Source organism: Aricia agestis, chromosome 4 (assembly GCF_905147365.1).
Source record: "Aricia agestis chromosome 4, ilAriAges1.1, whole genome shotgun sequence".
In the NCBI taxonomy this organism is placed as follows: Eukaryota; Metazoa; Arthropoda; class Insecta; order Lepidoptera; family Lycaenidae; genus Aricia; species Aricia agestis.
This window is the reverse complement of record NC_056409.1, coordinates 12,784,401-12,804,757: the sequence shown is the minus strand read 5'-3', so window position 1 is coordinate 12,804,757 and position 20,357 is coordinate 12,784,401. Positions and strand designations below refer to the sequence as shown.

Genomic DNA, 20,357 nt, shown 5'->3' with positions numbered 1-20,357 from the left:
TTATTTTTTGGTTGCTCTATAATTTAATAGCGAATCCTCGATATCAATTATTCTTCTTCGAATTAATAACTGTTATTTATTCGTAAGCTTATACTAAATTTAATTAATATAATATCGATACTTATCACGCAGATTTGTCGGTTTGTGTGATCTTGTCTATTAATAATTGCTTTTAAAAACTACTTATTTTTAAAAAGCTCCGGCTGCGCACGGATGCATTCAGCCTTCCACATAAATCATTATTACCTAAGTATATCAAAAGTGAAACAGATGCTAAGCTACCACATTAAACAATATATTAGAAAGTAGAAACATTCGTACTTGGATGGCCCTACGTGTTTACCTCTCCCCATACTACGGATGAGGTGTATCTGTGTCGGGTAGCTAACGGGCAAGTATGACAGCGCCGGAGTGCCTGCTCCCGGTGGACAGTGGCGTCGCGTGCGGGCGGGGCTTCGGGGCAGAGCGCCGCTGGTACTATAGCGCCGCCCGCGCCGACTGCCTGCCCTTCGTCTATTCCGGCTGCGCGGGGAATGACAATAGCTTCTACTCCTACGACGAATGCGCCTTGCGCTGCAAGTTCAACGGTACTGTCTAATGCGGGCCTCGCTCTGAGCGCTCGCCGACACCGATGTTGTAAGCTTCTGCGACCGCTTCCACCGCTTTGCATTTTGCTTATTTGTTATATTGCACTTTTTTATGGAATATTGTTTGGATTCATTGATTAATGAGGATAAATGAGATTAATGAGGGATTGGAAAAGAAATTATTATATTTGAATTAGAAAGGTATTGGCCAAACGATGTTTTGAATGTAATTGGTTAAAAACTAAGATAAATTAAACTACATTCTTTGGCATGGTAAATATGAGATCGTGCAAGTGTTTGAATAGGTTAGATCGTATTGTACATAGGCTTGTGTTCATGTAGTGTCACATCACATATACTGGTGTTCATCTACTAAGTTATAACCCTTATGGCGTGTGCAGGCGAGCCCGAGGCGCCGTCAGTGGACCCGGCAACAGAGGATCGCGTGAGCGGCGTGGTGGGAGGGCCGGTGACGCTGCGCTGTCTGTTCCACGGCAACCCGCCGCCCCGCATCACCTGGCGCCGCGGAGAAATCACGGTATTTATCTCCAGAACCTTAAATGAGCGGGTCATGAGAAATTCAACCCTAACTTGTCTATAACATCGAAAAAGCAGCGCCCCTATCAAATGATGCCTTGCAAATTGTAGCTAATGTCCTGGTCTTTACTTTTATCGCTACGTCATGTCATGTTACCAGCCAAAAAACTTACCTAATAATGAATTAATGTATTGTAGATCGACGGCGACCAGGGCCGCTACCGGCTGCAGTCGGACGGCGCGCTGGAGATAGTGTCGCTGTACCGCAACGACTCCGGCGTCTACATCTGTATCGGCGAGAACGAGCTCGGTCGCGCCCAGCAGGAGATACATCTCGAGGTTAACGGTAGGATCGGTTAGGTTAGCTTTTATAAATTTAAATTTCGTACCTAGTACCTACCTACAAACGGAAGTAGTGGAAGAGTTTACCCAGGTCGTAAGTATGACTTGTGATTATGGTAGAGCAAACTAATATGTTACTGTAAATACAGTTAAAGTGTATCAAGAAAGTGAAGAAATTAAAAAGTGGCAACATCGTAGTGTCATCCTTTTTTTCTTAGATTGATTTGAAAGGGATGACACTACGATGTTGCCACTTTTTAATTTCTTCACTTTCTTGACGCACTATATTATTTTACAGAAATTGTACGCAGTAATTAAGGGACGTAGTTTGTCTATTATAATATTATTATTTCAGACGAATCGACAAACGAAATCACGCCGCCGGACTGCCGCGCGTACGACGAGGAGTGTGCGTCGCTGCGGTGCGAGTACGGCAAGCAGAGGACGCGCACGGCGGGCGGCTGCGTGCGCTGCGAGTGCGTGCACACGGACGTCGACTGCGGCGCGCTGCGGGCGGAGTGCGACCGCCTGCAGTGTGCGTACGGCACCGAACGGAACGTCGATGACGACGGTTGCGAAAGGTATAATACTAATTTTAGCAAAATATTTGGCAAAGTTTTGAAATGCAGTATTTATACTTCATTCTATAGAGCACCAACGACCGGTTTTGGACAGGAGTTTATTTATTCAATAACTTTGTTTGGGTAATTTTTTAAAGCTAGTGGAAAAATAAAGTGAAACTGGGTATGAAACACATAGGTAATAATTTTGAATTGTGTGTGAAAACATTCAACACTACCTTATCCCATGTTACCCTATGCATATAACGCTGATGCAATAATAATTCTAGATGCCGCTGCGCCGATCCCCCCTGTGTGAACAAGGCGTGCGCGGCTGACGAGCGCTGCGTCACCAACGTCTACACGGACCCGATCAGCAGCAAACGGAGATTCTACGCCGAGTGCAGAATCGGTGAGTATCAACAACAAACGGTATCCCGACTTATTCGAGACACCGTTAGCTTATGTTGTGATAAAATAAGAAATCTTTTGCAGCCGATTGAAACGACGACTAACTTTGTACGCCAGGGGTAGAAAATTGGCCGAACAGCATGTCAACTCTCAAGCCTACTACTGTTCTTAATTTAATGTGATTTTGGTTACTTGTATAGCGAACAAGACCGGGTACTGTCCTCGCGAGGACGGGCGCGCGGCGGACAGCCAGTGTCATCGGCAGTGCAACGACGACGCGGACTGCGTGGGCGTGGCCAAGTGCTGCGTGCGCGGCTGCAGCCAGCTGTGCCTCGAGCCCGTCGACACCACGCCCACCCCCCGCCCGCCCCTCACACCACCTAACCCCGGTAATACACGCTTTGTAAAAGCTGCATTTTTTACCAGAACCCTTCTATGATCAGTGTGAGAATGTTTTACAGATATCTGTGTTCATGTGCTCATGGTTGATGGTACATAAACATTTTTACATACAACTTCAAATGTAGTTAATTTACATAAACTGTAAATTTTATTTCGTAGTTAAATTCGAATTGCTAATATCAAATTAGTTGCGTTCACATTAACCAATTATTATTAAAGTAAGATATTTTGACATGGAAAACTTATTCGACGTTGCTAAATATGATTCATTATTTGATTAGACGAGCCGCAACCCCCGTCGCCGGACGTGGAAGGAACGGAGCCCGAGGTGACGGCGAGCGAGGGCGGCAAGGCGGCGCTGCGCTGCCTGTTCCACGGCAACCCGCCGCCCAAGATCGCATGGCGCAGGGGAGAAATCACGGTGAGAAAACAATGATTTCACCTGCTTATAGAAGTAGGTGCAAAGTTAATTTTAGTCTGTGTGTAACTTACCTACTTACTTCATTTTAAGGAAAGTCTCTTTCCTTAAAATGAATAAGTAAGTAGGTAAGTTCTGCTTGTCGTATACTTACCGAGTTCTATCGCACTCGTCAGTAGATCCTGCGTCTAGTTTCTCAGCTACGAGCGTAAAGGAAGAAAGAGCTCTTATGTGTAGGTATGCGTAAACATTAAAAAGTAAAAAAGCACTATAAAATATGAGCTATTTTCGAATATGAGCTATTTACGAAATCTGGCCTGGTTTTGATGGCCTTCGCTACTTTCATGAGTTCGAAAGCAGTGTTGAGTTATACAGGGTGTAACAAAAATAAGTGATAATACTTTAGGGTGTGTACGTGTTCCTTGTAGAGAATTAACTGTGAAAGTAGCAGCTCTGAAAGACGAAAATAAATTTTCACTTTTGTATGGGCAAGGGCCCGAGCGTCACGAGTTTCCCCATACAAACGTGAAAAAAAAATTTGGTCTTTCAGCGCTGCTACTTTCACAGTGAACTCTCTACAAGGAACATGTACACACCCTAAAGTATTATCACTTATTTTTGTTACACCCTGTATAATGAGACACGAGGAATAATTAACATTCTAAAATACAAGATCCACATCTTGAGTATAAGGCTGCATTTCCACCAGAGATGTGTTGCGAGGAATGTTTATTTTAAGATCCAATAGCATCGCCGCGCTGAGCGATGTCATGGCAAGTTCACGTCAATGAAGCGATTCTATTGGTTCTCAAAAACACATTCCTCGCAACACATCTCCATAGTAAAAGGAAGGGAAGTAAGTTATCTTCATACAAAGGCACCGCGCGCGCCTTGTATGTGTGCCGCCATAAATCTCGGCGGTACCTGCCTAGTAAAACTGGCCGCGCGCGCGGTGCCTTTGTATGAAGATAACTTACTTCCCCTCCTTTTACTATGACATCTCTGGTGGAAACGCAGCCTAATACTTGGGATGTCAGTTAAAAAAATTGATCTGTTCAGATCGACGGCAGCGTGGACCGCTACCGCGTGCTGTCGGACGGCACGCTAGAGATAGTGTCGCTGTACCGCAACGACACCGGCGTCTACATCTGTATTGCGGAGAACGACCTCGGCCGCTCCGTGCAGGAGATACGACTCGAAGTCAACGGTGAGTCCCGCTGTCAAAACATCTGGTACATCTGTGATCTGGGACATCACCATGGTATGGTATGTGATATGTCTATGTGACTCAGCTGTGATGACGTCACGAAATCACCATTGAGTCATAATTACAGTTCGTAAGAACCATAAACTTATAATATACTGTCGTATAGACCACCTGACAACCCGAAAATGCGTGACCATTTTTGATCTGTCAATGTGTGCGTGTGCTAGTGATGTATATTTTACTATCGATAGTATAGTATTTTGCTATCGACAGTTTAGTCTGTTCGAGTTATTTTACCTGAGTTTCTATAAGAAATAAATAATATGCAACTTTGACAGATTTTGTCTTTCAAATAAGGTATCATAAATTTTAATTGGCAAAAAAGGTGACGATTGAAAAGTAGATACACATTTTCGTTTGGAATGATTTTTCAATCGTCATTCGTCGGATATGTTATGACTTCTGACATGAGGTTCTTATAGGGGTAAATAATATACACTTAAGACATTATAAAGTTACTTATTTATTACTCAGGTAACATCCATCTGGTAAATCAGCCCTTACATTGCTGCATTGAAAGTAAACACACATAGACCATAGTATATTATATTTTATTCTTAAATTAAATACTTTTCATCTTGTTATAATTCCATAAAGGATTTTCTTCTCTCTCGCACTCTTTGTTGGTCTATGCATGGGTCTATGCGTTATAAGTTTATGGTAAGAACATGGTTATTGATCGGTCTCTTTAGTCACGAACCAACGTCGACCAATAACCGTGTATTCTTTCGAATTAGAAATCGGGAATTTTAGGTGACGCCATTACGATGTTATCAAATATCAGATACCAGTCATGTATTCAGATATTTTGATCGTGTTTTATATTATTGGAAATGGTTTGCCCTACTGAATGTAGTTTGCTAGTTAGCACTTACTCTAATAATTCTTTAATACTTTCAAGTCTTTCTTACCCTTTATTAATTTTCTGTTTGACATAACTTTTTCACTTTCTCGCATGCAGTAGGTGGATAACTGAGACTGTAACATGGTTTCTTCTGGTGTAACTTCTGCGGTCCAGTTCTCGAAAAGGCGACAGCTGCCTCATGTAAACGTTCGGAAAATATAACATAATTTATTATGAATAAATTACGTATCCCACATCGAATAGTTACAATAATATTTAACGATAGAAAACAACTGCGGCTGCAAATGGCAGCCAACTACTACCGCACACGCATGTACCCTACGTGTGCTGGGGGTGGCTAGGGCCTAGGGTTGATGATGATTGATGTTAATTAATTTTGCCATTACTGTATTAGTTTAGCGATAGCGCAGTTAAATAGATTGATAAATAGGTACGGGTCAAGTTAAGAAGTTATCGACTAAATAATATAGGTTGAACAAACATGCATACATGTTAATAATTAATTTTAATTGTTAATAATTATTATATTATTGTTTTTCTGCATAATTTGTACTGAGTATAAACACATTATAATTGAAGTTTTCCATAATTTTGAAAAAAAAATCTGATCTTTCCTGGGAGTTATATTCATAATCAGCTGGGTTTGATTTGGTACAGACTATACTGAGCTAAGGCATGAGGTGTCAGTTATGTTTGAACTTGAACCTGTGAAGTAGATAATAAGTAGTTTGTTAGTTGTGCAGTGTGGTTCTGGCGCATTTGCAATCGCTATGCTCATTCTAATTAATATGTGACATATCTATCGGTGTAGCGATAACACTCGTAATAGTCCAGTCAACAGTCGTTTATCGCCAGTAGTGGTCGCGTACGCCCCCCCGGCCGGTCCTGCTCTAGATGTCGGCCATGTTACTCTCAGTGCTCTACGGAATGCTGCTCGTGTGTGCACACGCATACAAAGGTTTCTCCCCTATTAACGGTGGTTTCACTCTCGTGCTACATTTCTTTGCTCGGTCTCGAGGGTGAGGTCATTTAGTACCTACGAGTAGTTTCATTGTTCTCATTGGCTTGTGGTGTTGTAGTATTAACAGAGTTTATTAAAATGTTCGGGGTTTCTATATATTTTGAGCGCGACGTTAGAAAAGGCTCTGGAGAAAGTCCTCCCCGCCGACTTCGAAAGGCGTCGGGCCGCGTCAACCGAGTGACCGGCTCTCGAGAGTTCATCCCGAACATTTTAATAGACGCAGTAGCAATTAGTCGCTAACTATTGGGGATGTGGGGATCAGATCCGGTGGATAGCCCCGCGGGCATCGCCGGCGTGCAGGACGAGGTGGTGGTCGGCGACACCGGCCGCCCCGTCACGATACGGTGCCTCGCGTACGGCTACCCCAAACCGTCGATATTCTGGTACCGGGGCCACAACGGGCCGATGGTGCCCTTCAGCAGCGCCCTCTACGAGGCCCGCGAAAACAACCTGCTCATAAGACGGCTGAACGAGGACACGCTGGGAGAGTACATATGCCAGGCGTACAACGGCATCGGCAAGCCGGCGGAGTGGGCGGTGTCCGTGCGGCTGGCGGCGACGACCGGCGAGCCCCTCCCCCCACCCCCACCGCGCCCCGTGCCGCAGCTCGTCCCGCCCCCCACCACGCCGCAAGTGCCCGTCTACACCGGTAACGTCCGCCTTTGTGCTCGACGCTCGATATATCCTCGCCCGTTGAGACATCAACAGCGTATGCGGGTATCACTACCGATTCTACACCTAGCACACATTGGGGCTCAATGAGCGGGAAACATACCCAGTTGCTTTTCAGCGGGCGAGGTCTACAATCTACATACTGCATGATGCATGGTAGTCTTAATTGCATGCTCTTCTTTCTTTGTTATTAACATTCTTTACCCTTGCTATACCTACTACAATAATTAATTCTGCCATTTGTATCGTGTTTTATTATTTTTACTGTAATTACACATAGGTAGCGGTAAGTGCGCCAGGTGATTTGATAAACTATAATGCTTGTTCTACCTTCGAAAACGTGTCCTTAAAAGGCAAAAAAATTCTACCGACATAATATTATGTACTTAATTTACCTGAGAAGCGATAAAATAATGTGAGAAATATTTACGGCATCGACCTAACACTACAAATAAGTACTTTCTAAATGTAACGTAAATGTAATTAGTACTTCGTAAATGTATAGTGCCGGTGACGACGAGCATAGCGGCGGGCAGCACGCGGCTGGTGGCGGGCGCGGAGATCAACCTGCCGTGCGTCGTGGACGGCTACCCCGAGCCCGAGGTGCACTGGACCAAGGACGGAGTTACCCTCGCCACCAGTGACAGGATCACCGTCACAGGTACTAAAATCGCGGGTATAAGTGATAACTGATAACATAACAAACTTTTTTCAAGTACAAGTACTCAATTACGTGGTAAAAACCAAGTAGGCACGCCAATTCAACAGGAGGTGCCAATTGAGAGCAATAAAGGTAAAAGCAAAAACCTGACGACACACTTTATAATTTTATAAGTAGCTGTTATTACGAGTCTATTGACACCTTCATTATATCATAATTTTGGGTACATCCTTCCCACATTGAAACTTTATGGGTCCGCACAATCAATTTAATTAATTTCAATCGTAGTTGAGTATTTAATGCTTTTGTTATATTTTTATCATTTAATTAGGATAACTTATAACGTGTTATTTTGTTTGTGCGATTACAGAGGCGCGGCTGACTGTGGCGCACGCCAACACGAACGACAGCGGCACGTACGGGTGCCACGCCGCCAACGCCTACTCCTCACACAACTCCTTCGTGCAGATCACCGTCGAAGGTACATACACTATTTACCTCGGCCAATCGCCTTCCTGTACACACAAAAACAGGAAATACAAAAATCACATTTTTTTTCTAATGCTGTTTTCCGACTTTAGAATTCCGATATACACAGTTCACTGTATAGCCGCCAGCATAAAACAATTAAGAGTTAATAATATACCTTCTTCTCAATAGAGATATTTTCGCTGTATTCTTCTGTCTTATGACTTTTCTGATATGCCAGACAAACACAAGCAGAATATTATAGTCATCAGCTACGCATTCTTTTTTATTTGTAAGAGGGAATTGTCTAAACATGAATCACTCGCCTTCTAGGTCTGTACATACCGCCGACGTGCAAGGACAACCCGTACTTCGCAAACTGCCACCTCATCGTCCGCAGCAAATATTGCCACCACAAGTATTACTCGAGGTAAGCTAACCCTTTTACGAAAATCGTATTTTTAGTGCAGTGTAAAGGAATCAAATAAGATGATTTCCAACAAAGGACTTTGACCTACGACGTCTTTCTATATAGAAAAGGAAGTCGAGAAGTCTTAGCAAAACCTATTATGATAAAAGCTTAACCTTTTAGGTTTCTTCATGTTTTTACAACACGTTTTATACCTAACATTGATGTTAAAGACTCGATAAATTTTTATGCTTGTGTATTTTGTCCGCCACCTTTAAAGACTAGTATTAAAATTGTCGTATTTTCAGTTTCTGCTGCAAGTCGTGCGTAGAAGCGGGTCTGCTGGACCCAGCGCAGTTGGAGATGCAGGCGGACGAGCCCTGGTGGAACAGAAAGTAGTTACCTCACAAGTCATAACACGCTACATGTTATGTTACAGCTAGAATCTAGATAGGAGCATAGTGTAGATTTTTAAACGTCACAAAGTTCTCAAGTAAATTACTATTAAAAAAACGAGTGCCTTTAAGTATGAATATAGAGTATATTGTGAAATATTATGTATGAATCTTCCGAAATTTATATTACTCTAAATTGATAAAGTGCCTTAATAATTTAGGATGTTGTTTGAATTAAAATAAAACTTCACTGAAAGAGGACTCGGCTTCCGTCTATGAATTCCAGAAAAATAATGTTAATTGAATACAATACTCATATATTAAACGGTGCCATAAAGTAGTTATTTATTAATATTATGCTTTAAAAATATTGTTCAGTTAATGTCAAAAAACCAACACTTTGAAATAAAAATATTGTACAATAAATTGTTACTCATACCTACAGACTTTTAAAATTCAGTTGTAAATAAATATTAATTTTGAAAAACCGTCTGTTATAGACGTCTGTGGCAGTTATAGATAAGTTATTATGAGGCTTTAGTGTTGTTTGATGAGGCGTAGATAGCTAGAAATAAATGTTTTGTCAGGACTTCATAAATTTAATTATAAAGGTTCAACGATATTACTGCTTATATAACAAGGTGCAATTAAATTAGATTTAAGTCCTGGGAATTTTAAATTATTTATTTCATAAGATTTTTACCTAGAGTAAGTAATTATTGTAATTTATAAGAGTAGGTAGGTATCGAATATTTGTGAGTCAAAATAATTTGTGTAAGTGAATGTTTTATAAAATATGTAAATATATTGTCAATCTCTTTACACGTGTTTTTTCTACCTACCCACAAATTGACCGTTATTTAAAAAATTAAGCAGAAGCCAAAATAGTGCACAGTATTACCGTACCAAGCTGGCGATCAGAAAATCTCATTTTATTAAAATATAAGCCTGACGTAAAAAAAAAAAATTTCGACAAAGAAAACAATAAACTGTGATAACATAAAATTTTATTTACATCCCGAATTATACAGGCATAATACGTAACAATTTATGATCCTACTTCAAATCTTACCAGTTGATTGAGACAGTCAAGAGGAGCTATGAATTTTATATACAATCATAGGTTTCCGTTCGCAGCGGCACATGCGCACGCGCTGCAGCGGAAATGAAGTATTGTCCGGTCGATGAGCAAATTAAACCATCAGCGGCTCGGCTAGGCCTGTACATTGTACAAACAGCCACTACGGTGTATATCGGATACAATTTTATTACTTCGACTCGAATCTGCGAAGTAGACGAGCATAGGCTCGTCTACTTCGCAGATTCGAGTCGAATACATATCGATGTATATAATATAATCTTAGATACAAATAAAACGCAATTAAAATAGTATATACATCAAATTATAATTTAATATACACATATTAAAATATCACTTCCAGACAAAATCGACAAGTGACAGTGAGGTTAGGATTAACACAATAATTAGCGCGGATCGCGTCCGCGTTACTTCGAAAGCGCATCAACACGGGGGCGTACGCCGACCGCTCCCAGCCTCCACCGGAGCGAGGCGAGGCGAGCCCGCACTATATCACAATATACTTTAACTAAACGTGGGCCCCCCATTTCTTCTAACTATACACCTATTAAAATATATTTGTATAAAAAATTAAACACATAATACAAATTAAATACATGACTAACGATAACGGGTTATGTGCACGTATTCGACGGTCGAGCGAGACGATCCGAAGAAATAAATACAATAGTTACAGTAATATTTACGCTCGAGGGTTCTACAAAATAAATGCCGTAAAGGTCACGCGTCCGGGGAACGCGTGGTCGCGGAGCGACGCGGGGCGGGCTCCGGGGGGAGGGAACTCAGCAGCCTAGACGCACTCGTCCCGTCGTCGTGATCTCCTGACACATTTCTCGATCCTCGATTTCGTCAAAAAAATTCCTCCCGGCAGACCGAAAAAGGCGCCCGGACAAAGGCAATCGGAGGGCAACCGCAAACGAATCTGGGGGCGCGGCGACGGGGCGGGGCCGCGGGTCGCTCAGTCGAGAACCTGCGACACGATCTTCTCCATGTCATGGTCGATCTCGTCGCTGGTGCGCGGCGCGCCAGCAGGCGGGGCGGCCGCGGCGGGGGGCGCGTCCGGCGCGGCGGGCAGCTGGAACGGCTCGTCGAGGTCCTCCAGTCCGGCCGGCACCGGCAGCTTCGCCAGCTCCTCTTGCAGCTTTACGTAGTGTCTCTGAAATTACACGTACGAATAGTTTATTTTCAGTGCAAAATTAATGCCAAATGTCACAGAAGTGACATTCCCGCAAACTGGACGGCGCATGAACTGTGAGGAACTTAAAAGAGTACAAAGTCGCGATGATAACATTTTTCCTTAGATTTAATGATAATAATAAATATAAACTCTGTATTTTGTCATTACAGTGTATGCAACATCGTGCAATCGGCGTCATACCTTGAGCGCCATGAGGTTGAGCTGTATGCTGCGCTGCGTGCGCTCGTCGCCCGTCTGTCCCTCCAGCTCCGTGATCCAGTTGGCGACGGTTTGCATTATCTCGTTCCGTTTAATCCAAAAGTGGGTCTGGATCACCTATTAAGAATAGAATAGTCAAGTTAGGAATATATATTAGTATTCATCAGCCTCCGGAGTTCTACAATCGATTGTAATAACAACAAAGGAATACGTGAACTGACCTCCTTGAAGCAGGGCTCGGGCGAACGCAGATGGTCGAGCATAGCCCACCGGACGGTCGCCTGGTAGATGGTGGAGTTGTACTCGGTGGAGGCGCTGTTGCCGACGCGCGTGCCGCGACTGCGCTCGTAGCCGGGCTCGTTGAAGTACGGCTCCGGCACTAGGATTAGCGACTGGATGGACACCAGCACCTAACACGAATTATTTACGTTACATGGTGTTCATGAAAGGGTGCCAACAATATGAGCTCGCTAGCCTGCCGAGAGTCGGTACTCGAGTCAAAAAATTGTGGTTTGCTGTTATACTGTGTCAAAGTTCCCTGTTCTTTGACTTGCACATTTTATCCAAACTCGCATACAAACTACAAACTTAAGACAATGCCACGCACGAGAAACAACGCGTTCGAGATATCTATAAAAATGTAACAAACCTGTAGGAAGCTGGAGGTGTGCGCGTTCCACTTCTCCTCGGGGCGGCCGTGCCAGGTGTTGAGCACGGAAAGGCACACCTTGCCGTCGTTATACAGGTTGGGGTTGAAGCGCACGGAGTGGCGGCCCGTGGTCTCCAGGTTGATGAGCATGGGCACGGCCGGGTACTCCGCCGGGAAGTACACGTCCAGTACGAAGCAGCCGTTGGCGTACGGCGTATCCGACGGACCGGTGATCAATACCTGCAAGACCACAAGGTTAATGCGATGCTCGAATGTAAAATGAGTAACATATCTCTATCAATTATTAATTTGCCATTTATTAAATTTCGGACAGTAATTAAACACAAGCACAGTCGTAATTGAAAAGAATAGAAATACTGACACAATCCTCCTCTCCTCCTTCGACAATCCAACCTCTCTCAAGTGTACCATATAAAGAAACTCTATTACCGGCCTTACCAGACGTGCACGAAAAATATTCAGTACCTTCATGACGTCTAGGCGGTCGGTGTCCGTCCGCACGAAGACGGAGGAGCTATACGAAAGGGGCAGGCTGGTGGCGAGCGTGGCGGCCTCCTGCGCCAGACGCTTCATGCGAGCGGGGTGCGCGCGCTCGCCCGCCGCGCGTACTGCACTCTCGAAGTGGTACGGCACCGTGAACCGGAACCCGCCCTCCGCGTTCGCCGTCATCATTTCAAACGTCTCTGTTATTGGATTAAATGTTATTAATTTTGCGCTTTATTTAGGGTAAATAAAATACTTAGTTTGACTCTTTTCTAGTAATATTTGTGAAGCGTAACGATCATTTGAAACCATTTCTTTGGAATTTATAAAAATATGTTAAGATATGAGTATTATTCTTTTTTTTGTTTTTCAACGGGAGTTTACTTGCGATTTTATGGCGAACAGTACATACCGAACTGCATAGTCCTCATGAGGTCGATGTATCGCGCCTCGCGGCTGGCGCCCTGCAGCGAGCGCGGCAGACCCGCGCCGTCTACGTCGCCGTCCGCACGGCACATCAGCGCCGACGTCGCCTGATCAGAATCAATTTACATTATCTATACTGAATATTATAATAGCAAAGAGTTCTGATCTATTTCTTTACTGCTCCTGGTCCCTAACCAATAAAAATTTAAGTGGCGATCACCTGCTCATTTCCATAATTATTAAATCTTTGTCCGTTCAGAAACGATATTAAAGGCACTAACTTATATAGTCGGACTATCAAAACGTACATCGTAACAGACTCTCAAAGTGTTCTTCACCATCTGATCTCTTGCGGTAGGGGTCACTTAGCCAGAAACGAGGCTTTCCTCATTATTGAATGTATATTTTATCGTTTAATACGTAATGGGTTGTATGTCCGATAGCAGCGGGTTCCGTTCCCGGGAAGGGAAAAGGGTAGGGAATTGGGCCTCCAGTAAACTCACGGACTCAGCGAAACACATCGCAAGCGCTGTTTCACGCCGGTTTTCTGTGAGCCCTTCGTATTTCTCCGGTCGAGCCGGCCCATTCGTGCCGAAGCATAGCTCTACTACGTAATACACGTCATAGTTAGTAAACCTCTCAAAAAACCCTTGTTTTCTTATGTCAATCTTAATAAGAGAGATCTCTCAGTCTCAGTTTGTTTTAGAATTCGATCCAACCACATTCCTCTCAATAATTTTATATTCTTGACTAGATGTTCCGCGCGGCTTCACCCGCGTAATTTAGGAATGTCACGGAAACCGTACATTTTTCCGCAAAAAAGAAACCTATGTCCTTTCACGTGGTCTATTCTTTATGTTTGCCAAATAACATAAAAATTGCTCCAGTACGTTCAAATAATTCCTTTCAAATAATTTCTCCCGTGTTTTCCACACTTTCCTCTATTTCTTCGCTCCTATTAGTATTAGCGTGATAAAATATAGCCTATAGCCTTCCTCGATAAATGGGCTATCTAACACTGAAAGAATGTTTCAAATCGGACCAGTAGTTCCTGAGATTAGCCCATTAAAACAGACAAACAAACTCTTCCCAATTATAATATTAGTATAGATAGGCAAAAACACCAGCCCAAAAGTAGTGAGCGAACGTTATGAAGATTTATATTTTATATCATGTTCTTTTGGAGTGTGATAGGCGAATCACGAATCCCTCAGAAACGAATTTATTGTGGACACCAAATGTAGCAAATTAGATTTTAAATTTTTTATACAATATAATATTGTAAGTTCGGATTTCAAAGCTGAACATAGTGATCCGTAAATAAGTTTTGTTATAATATGTTCCCTATATTTAGGAGAATTAGATAATAATATTATTTATGTATGTCGCCTAAAGAAGACGGATTGCGGCCTATAGAAAATTACCCCACGTCCTACAGCAAAGTGATGTACCTCAAAAGATAATAAACAAATAATATAAGAATATGGCATACTTCCGAACGCCATCCTTACTGTCTGACATACAAAAAAAATGCTATGAAAATTCTTTCAGGCGCAATTTAATAAACTTAAATACTAATAAAACTAAATAATAATATAGTAATAAATAACGACATTAAAATAAGAAATAAAATATGTACACTAGCCCATAGAAATCACCCTACATTCTGAAGAAAAATTAAGAATCTTAAAACATAATAAAAAAAAAAATGCTATGAATATTGTTTCAGGTGCAATATAATATACCTTAATACTAATAAAACTAATAATATGAAAAATGACATTTAAAAAAAGGAAATATAAGATCAATAAAAATATAAATAGAAGTTTTATACTAAGACTGGTCTATTAAATACGTTTTAGGGTTCCGTAGTTTACAGTTCCTTAATACTAGTAATGTATGTGTTTAAGAGCGTGGCTCTCGACTCGGAGGTCGTGGGTTCGATTCCCACATTAGAAAAATGTTATTTCCAAGTTTGGTTCAAACAATACAGGCTGATCACCTGATTGTCTGACAAGTAAGATGATCCATGCATCGGATGGGCATGTAAAAAGTCGGTCCTGCGCCTGATCTCTTGCCAGTCGTGTCGGTCTGTCCATCCCACTGGGTTATAAGAGTGAAAGGAAGAGGGAGTGCTCTTGTGTACTGCGCACACACTTGGGCACTATAAAACTACTCCTGGGCCTGGTTTCAATGAAACTGGCCACCGCCACTGAAATCGGTGTGGAAGCGTTTGTTCTTATGGTGGTATATTTTATAGGTATTTTTAACAATGTGCATGTACACGCCTGACAACATCCATAGTCAAACGGACGTCATGAAATAGAACATATTCTGTATATTAATTATAATGCAATATATAATGCCGCCTGAAATAATTTTCATAGCATTTTTTTGTATGTCAGACAGTAAGGATGGCGTTCGGAAGTATGCCATATTTTTATATTATTTTTTATTATCTTTTGAGGTACATCGCTTTTCTGTAGGACGTGGGGCAATTTTAATCCTTCTTCTTTAATTTGTAAAATTTTGGTTAAGGCTTAATTTTAATGATTTATGGGCCTTTATAAAATAAAGATTAAAAAAAAAGAAATATTATAATAGCGAAATTTTGCCTGTGTCTGTTACATCTTCACGTGTAAACCACCAACACCTATTTCGATGAAATCGGTATGAAGATACTTCGAGTCCTGGGAAGGGTCATAGGATCCTTTTGAACCGGAAACATGTAAGGTTCCGTCGCGATTAGCTCAATCCTGCGTCACAAAGTACCGGAAGTAATAAAAACTGGCCAGTCTAGTCTAGACTGTAGACTCTAGAATATAAAGACACAACTCATATTTAAAGTCAAAAAATACCTGTATGTCAGCAATGAGTAGAGCGAGTCCTTCGTCTTCCTCGGATAACTCAGAATTACTTGATGTACTAAATCTTTGGCTATATGTCATCTTCCCAAATATATTCTTCTTGCTCATCCTGAAAAAGAAAGCGAAATGTAAATATTTTTTATTAATTAACTCAAAAAATGTTACAAATTTTTAAACCAAAACACATATTTTTTCTGCCATCGTGTGCAGGCGTATAATATTTTATGTTTTGTTCTCATCTGTCAAGTGACATTTCTAACGTATCAGAGACAAAAGCGTACACAATTTCTTGTATTAATAAGAAGTTAGGTGGGTCATAAAAAAAATCAGCAGCACAGGGTCTCCAGTAGTCCATTCTAATAGACTGATCTATAAAATAACATTATAAAATTTTTATTTCAAATTTAATACGTCCATATTTCATGCTCGATAAATACCTGAGCTTGGTGGCATAAGAGTTGGTAGTCCGACTCATGCTGTGTAGCAGGCGCGGTAGGGGACGCAGCGCGGTGGATATGCGGCGGCAGCGCAGCGCCCGCAGCGCGCGCACCGCCCTCAACACGCACACATACAGGGGTATGTGGCGAGACATGTCCAGCACTGCGCATCATTGAAATAATGATTTTTTATTGTGCGACATTTTCATAAGAAAGCGGTAAGGGCCGTTTTGCAAACATATATTTCAGTATTTAGTAATTTACTATTAATGGATTAAACAATATTTTTAATTACAAATCGAAAAACGAATTATATTTATAAACAAAGTAAAATATGAGCGATATAGTGTCTCCGTCAACCTCAGAGAATCCATAATTAAGCATGCTGAGTCTGCCTGTAATTGTAACTGTAAATTTGTAAAATATGTCTTTATAAGAATGCTTAATATGTGTCGGCAGACCTAATAAGTAAATAAATATGGTAATTTTAAATATATTTAAGTAATTTTTAAATATTGGACAATCACCTGAATCGTTTCTGAGGTAGGAGCATATGGCGGGGACGAGGGAGCTGGTGGCGAGCAGGTCGACGAACTCGCGCGGCAGATCGAGCGGCGTCTCGTCGTCGTCGCCGTCGTCCGAGGCCACGCCCCCCGCTTCGCCTGTTCCCTCCTCCGGCGGCCACTTCTCGCCCGGGTTCATGTACGATACCAACACCTGTGGAAATACCATCTATTAGTTCTTTAACTATAAAGTTTGTGCGTTTTAAGAATTTTTAGAAAAATTTAAATGGCGCAATTTATATAAAAAGAATACACGAATGGGGCAGGCCTGGCACCACTGAAAAATTATTACAGCCGTATTCACCCGATTCACAACGAAACGACACGACAACGATCGAACGAAAATCGCGCGCGATCGGCAGCGCGGGCGGCGCGGCGGCTAGGTCCGTGACCACGTGATACGTTATAACGTAGCGTCTTATGCATACATTTATAGCGCGCGCTATTCGTTGCGAAGAACTAGCGTGCTATTTTTTCAGCTATACGTTATATAAACCACCACTGGTCATTTCAGACGTTGAATATATCTTGCCGTTCTCCGAAACTTCGATAGCTTGATGCAGGATTGTTAGACGAATAGTGGGTACCGTAACAGTTCCAAAAGCGACTGAGCTTTAAAAACGAGTTATTTCTTTCAACAAAAACCTTGTATTGGAAAGCTTACAGATAAGACTTGATTGTTTCGAATAAATATCTTTTTGACATTAGCGTGTAAAACGTGTCCAGCTTTAAGTTGATTTCATTGTTAAGAAGGTGCGAGTCTACTTTTCGGACCAGATTTTGAAGTTGGCTATATTATCCAAAACATATTATTAGGATAAGATCACAAGAGATAAAGATAGATACCACAAGAGATAAACATATAACATAATAAATATAGTAAGCAACTTCATAAGCAAAACTCTCAATAAATTAGTTTAATTGGCTGTAAAGTAACCTGCAGTAGCACGGTGACGTGCTCCTCTTCTATGCGTTGTCTCACTAGCGCCTGCTCCACGTTCCACGACTGCTGCGTGGAGCCGGTGCCGAAACCGGTACCCTTCGCCCAGTACAACTGGGACTTCTCCTCGTTCTTGCCCCCTCCGTTTGGGTTTTGATTGTTCTGTTTATAAATAACATCCATGAATTATAACCGAGTAATTTATGATTACAATTACGATCCCCAACAGTCGCCAAACATAATACGAGACGTTAAAAGATAAAAGCGACTAAATCATAACGCATCACAAGCGCCATGACATTTAGCAAATGCAATTTGACTAAGCCTGCATATTAGCCTCATATTCTTAGGCATCTTAAACAATTTTTAAGAGCAGTGGGTGCGCTTGCCAATCATGATTTAAAAAGATATCAAAAATTCTTAAATCATAAAAATATCAAACCTGTCCAGTGGGCTTGTGGTGCGTGAAAACGGCGAGGCAGGCGAGCACAAGCCGCACGGCGCCCAGATGCAGCAGCGCGCGACGCAGCGTGCGGCCCTCGGCGGAGGTTAGCGGCGCCGCCTCCAACAACGCCCCCACTACTCGGAACGGCAGCGTACCTAGCGACTGTCGCGATCCGCCGTTGCCGCCGCTCGCCACGATGTTGCCTGTTCGAATAAACACACATACCCTTTAACATTGCTTATAATATAATATTATTCTTGCGTAAATAAAAATATTTATTACGCAGCGTGTTATTTACGTAACATTCAATGTTCGCTGCCTTTATCTGTCACGTGACTTTCCCAATGAGACAAACAAAGACAGGTAGAACATCTGTAGTTTTTAAAATTAAGGGGTGTATGAACATATTTTTATGTAACACAGGAGTTAACAGTTTTTGAAGAGAAATTGACCAGATGATAAAAGCTATATCGCTATATGCGATAACAGTAAAACTAACGTCCGTCCTCGTCGTGCGCGACACCCAACAGCAGACGCAGCAGATGCACGGCGCGCGGCCCCTCGTCGAGCAGCGCCGCCGCGTAGCCCGGCAGCTTGAGCAGCAGCGCCAGAGCCAGCAACGCGTGCGTCGGCACCCCCGCGCACCCCTCCTCCGCAGCGCTCCCACCCGCCGCCGCGCCGCCACCCACAGTGCCCACTTCCACTACCTCCTATTATAATGTTAATGTTAGTATAGGGAAGATACAACTTTTTTATATTATATCCAATTTAATAAATTATATACATTTGAGAAAATGTCAATAGTAAACTAAAATAATAAAATACATTTGAATAATCCAAATTTTGTGATCCAAACTGACTGAATTTCGAAACGACAACGAGAAATGATGTCACTCGCATTTGCATAATGCAGTAATGTGCCGCCAAAACACGAATAGCGTCAAGTAGTTTTTTAAACACGTTCCTTTTCATGTTTATTGAATTTTTTATTTATAAAGTTTTAATACATAAAATAAATTTAAAAAATGAAAATTCCATCAGTTGTATAACCAACTTTAGTTAACGTACCTCGTATGGATCGTCGAGCTTGACCCAGTCGAGGTCGTGGTGTGTGTGATGCGGCGGCGGCGGCGCGGGCGCTGCGTGCGGGCGCGGCAGGCGGGCCGCCACCAGCGCGAGGCCGCCGCACGCGCCGAACGACCGCAAGATGGCGCTGCCGCTGTTCGTGTCTTGCGGTGGAACGCCCGAACTAGTGACGCCCGACCACGGTTCTGTTGTGTTATAAATTGATGTCAAAATTAAAAAATATATATGTATTACCATAATTTTATTAAAAACCCGACTTCAAACAGTATTTCCTTATCATGGGACCACTTGTGAAGTATCCTCTTTCCAACAAAAAATAATTATCAAAATTATCGGTTTACAAAAGGTGAAATTAACTGAGAACAAAAAAAACATATCATTACATACGGTCAAATTAAGGCCCGTATAAATAGTCTGGGTTTGCGCCCGTCACGTTCGGACGCGCTCCGTGTTACGATCTCTGTGACGTCAATTTTCATTTCGTATTTGCGAGTTTTTTTTTGTTTCCGAGTTTAAATATTCTGAAGTATGATTATGTCGGTTATAATTATTAATAATTATCAAATGAAAAGTGAACTTATGTGAATAGTTTTGTTTCTTTAACAAACTTTCGTATTATTATTTTTTGCGATCTACCCGCATTGTGTTGTAATTATGAGTGAACCTGAGGAAGAAGGTACGATGGAGCCTGCACTCAATGAGATGGCTGCGGAGGCTGTTAACATAATAGTGCTGGAATCTGGAGAATATGAAGGAGAGGTAGACTTAGAGTGGGATGATGCAGGTATGTCAGTAGGTCATAATAATCTCGACGATGTTGGAAGTGAAGCGATGTTGCAGCCAGGCAACAAAAGGCGACTAGCAGTTAGTAAGAGATAAAAAAAAAAAAAAAATAGTCAGTACTTAAGATGCGACCCGGTCTCAAGACGC

General features: G+C 42.1%; 2 protein-coding genes across 6 annotated transcripts in view; one reads left to right on the top strand and one right to left on the bottom strand.

Annotated features, from left to right (window-relative positions):
* LOC121726671 (papilin-like) overlaps positions 1-9,834 on the top strand; it is an 89,591-nt gene extending 79,757 nt beyond the window's left edge. For 3 of the 4 annotated variants that reach the window (XM_042114131.1, XM_042114129.1, XM_042114130.1), the window contains 12 exons: positions 989-1,125; positions 1,323-1,470; positions 1,822-2,047; positions 2,317-2,438; positions 2,638-2,826; positions 3,121-3,260; positions 4,317-4,464; positions 6,673-7,059; positions 7,588-7,743; positions 8,114-8,224; positions 8,545-8,641; positions 8,929-9,834. In XM_042114131.1, coding sequence (XP_041970065.1) covers positions 989-1,125; positions 1,323-1,470; positions 1,822-2,047; positions 2,317-2,438; positions 2,638-2,826; positions 3,121-3,260; positions 4,317-4,464; positions 6,673-7,059; positions 7,588-7,743; positions 8,114-8,224; positions 8,545-8,641; positions 8,929-9,019 — 1,952 coding nt within the window. In that variant the 3' untranslated portion in view covers positions 9,020-9,834. The remainder of the gene's footprint in view (positions 1-988; positions 1,126-1,322; positions 1,471-1,821; positions 2,048-2,316; positions 2,439-2,637; positions 2,827-3,120; positions 3,261-4,316; positions 4,465-6,672; positions 7,060-7,587; positions 7,744-8,113; positions 8,225-8,544; positions 8,642-8,928) is intronic. The other variant, XM_042114132.1, reaches the window with a different exon arrangement.
* A 528-nt stretch (positions 9,835-10,362) lies between these two features.
* LOC121725892 (baculoviral IAP repeat-containing protein 6) overlaps positions 10,363-20,357 on the bottom strand; it is a 37,822-nt gene continuing 27,827 nt past the window's right edge. For both annotated transcript variants that reach the window (XM_042113058.1, XM_042113057.1), the window contains exons 47-59: positions 19,410-19,612; positions 18,841-19,051; positions 18,339-18,544; positions 17,894-18,058; positions 16,921-17,110; positions 16,394-16,556; positions 15,948-16,065; positions 13,076-13,196; positions 12,646-12,863; positions 12,160-12,399; positions 11,732-11,920; positions 11,493-11,627; positions 10,363-11,270 (exon numbers count right to left, since the gene is read on the bottom strand). In XM_042113058.1, the coding sequence (XP_041968992.1) occupies positions 11,073-11,270; positions 11,493-11,627; positions 11,732-11,920; positions 12,160-12,399; positions 12,646-12,863; positions 13,076-13,196; positions 15,948-16,065; positions 16,394-16,556; positions 16,921-17,110; positions 17,894-18,058; positions 18,339-18,544; positions 18,841-19,051; positions 19,410-19,612 (2,357 nt within the window). In that variant the 3' untranslated portion in view covers positions 10,363-11,072. The remainder of the gene's footprint in view (positions 11,271-11,492; positions 11,628-11,731; positions 11,921-12,159; positions 12,400-12,645; positions 12,864-13,075; positions 13,197-15,947; positions 16,066-16,393; positions 16,557-16,920; positions 17,111-17,893; positions 18,059-18,338; positions 18,545-18,840; positions 19,052-19,409; positions 19,613-20,357) is intronic.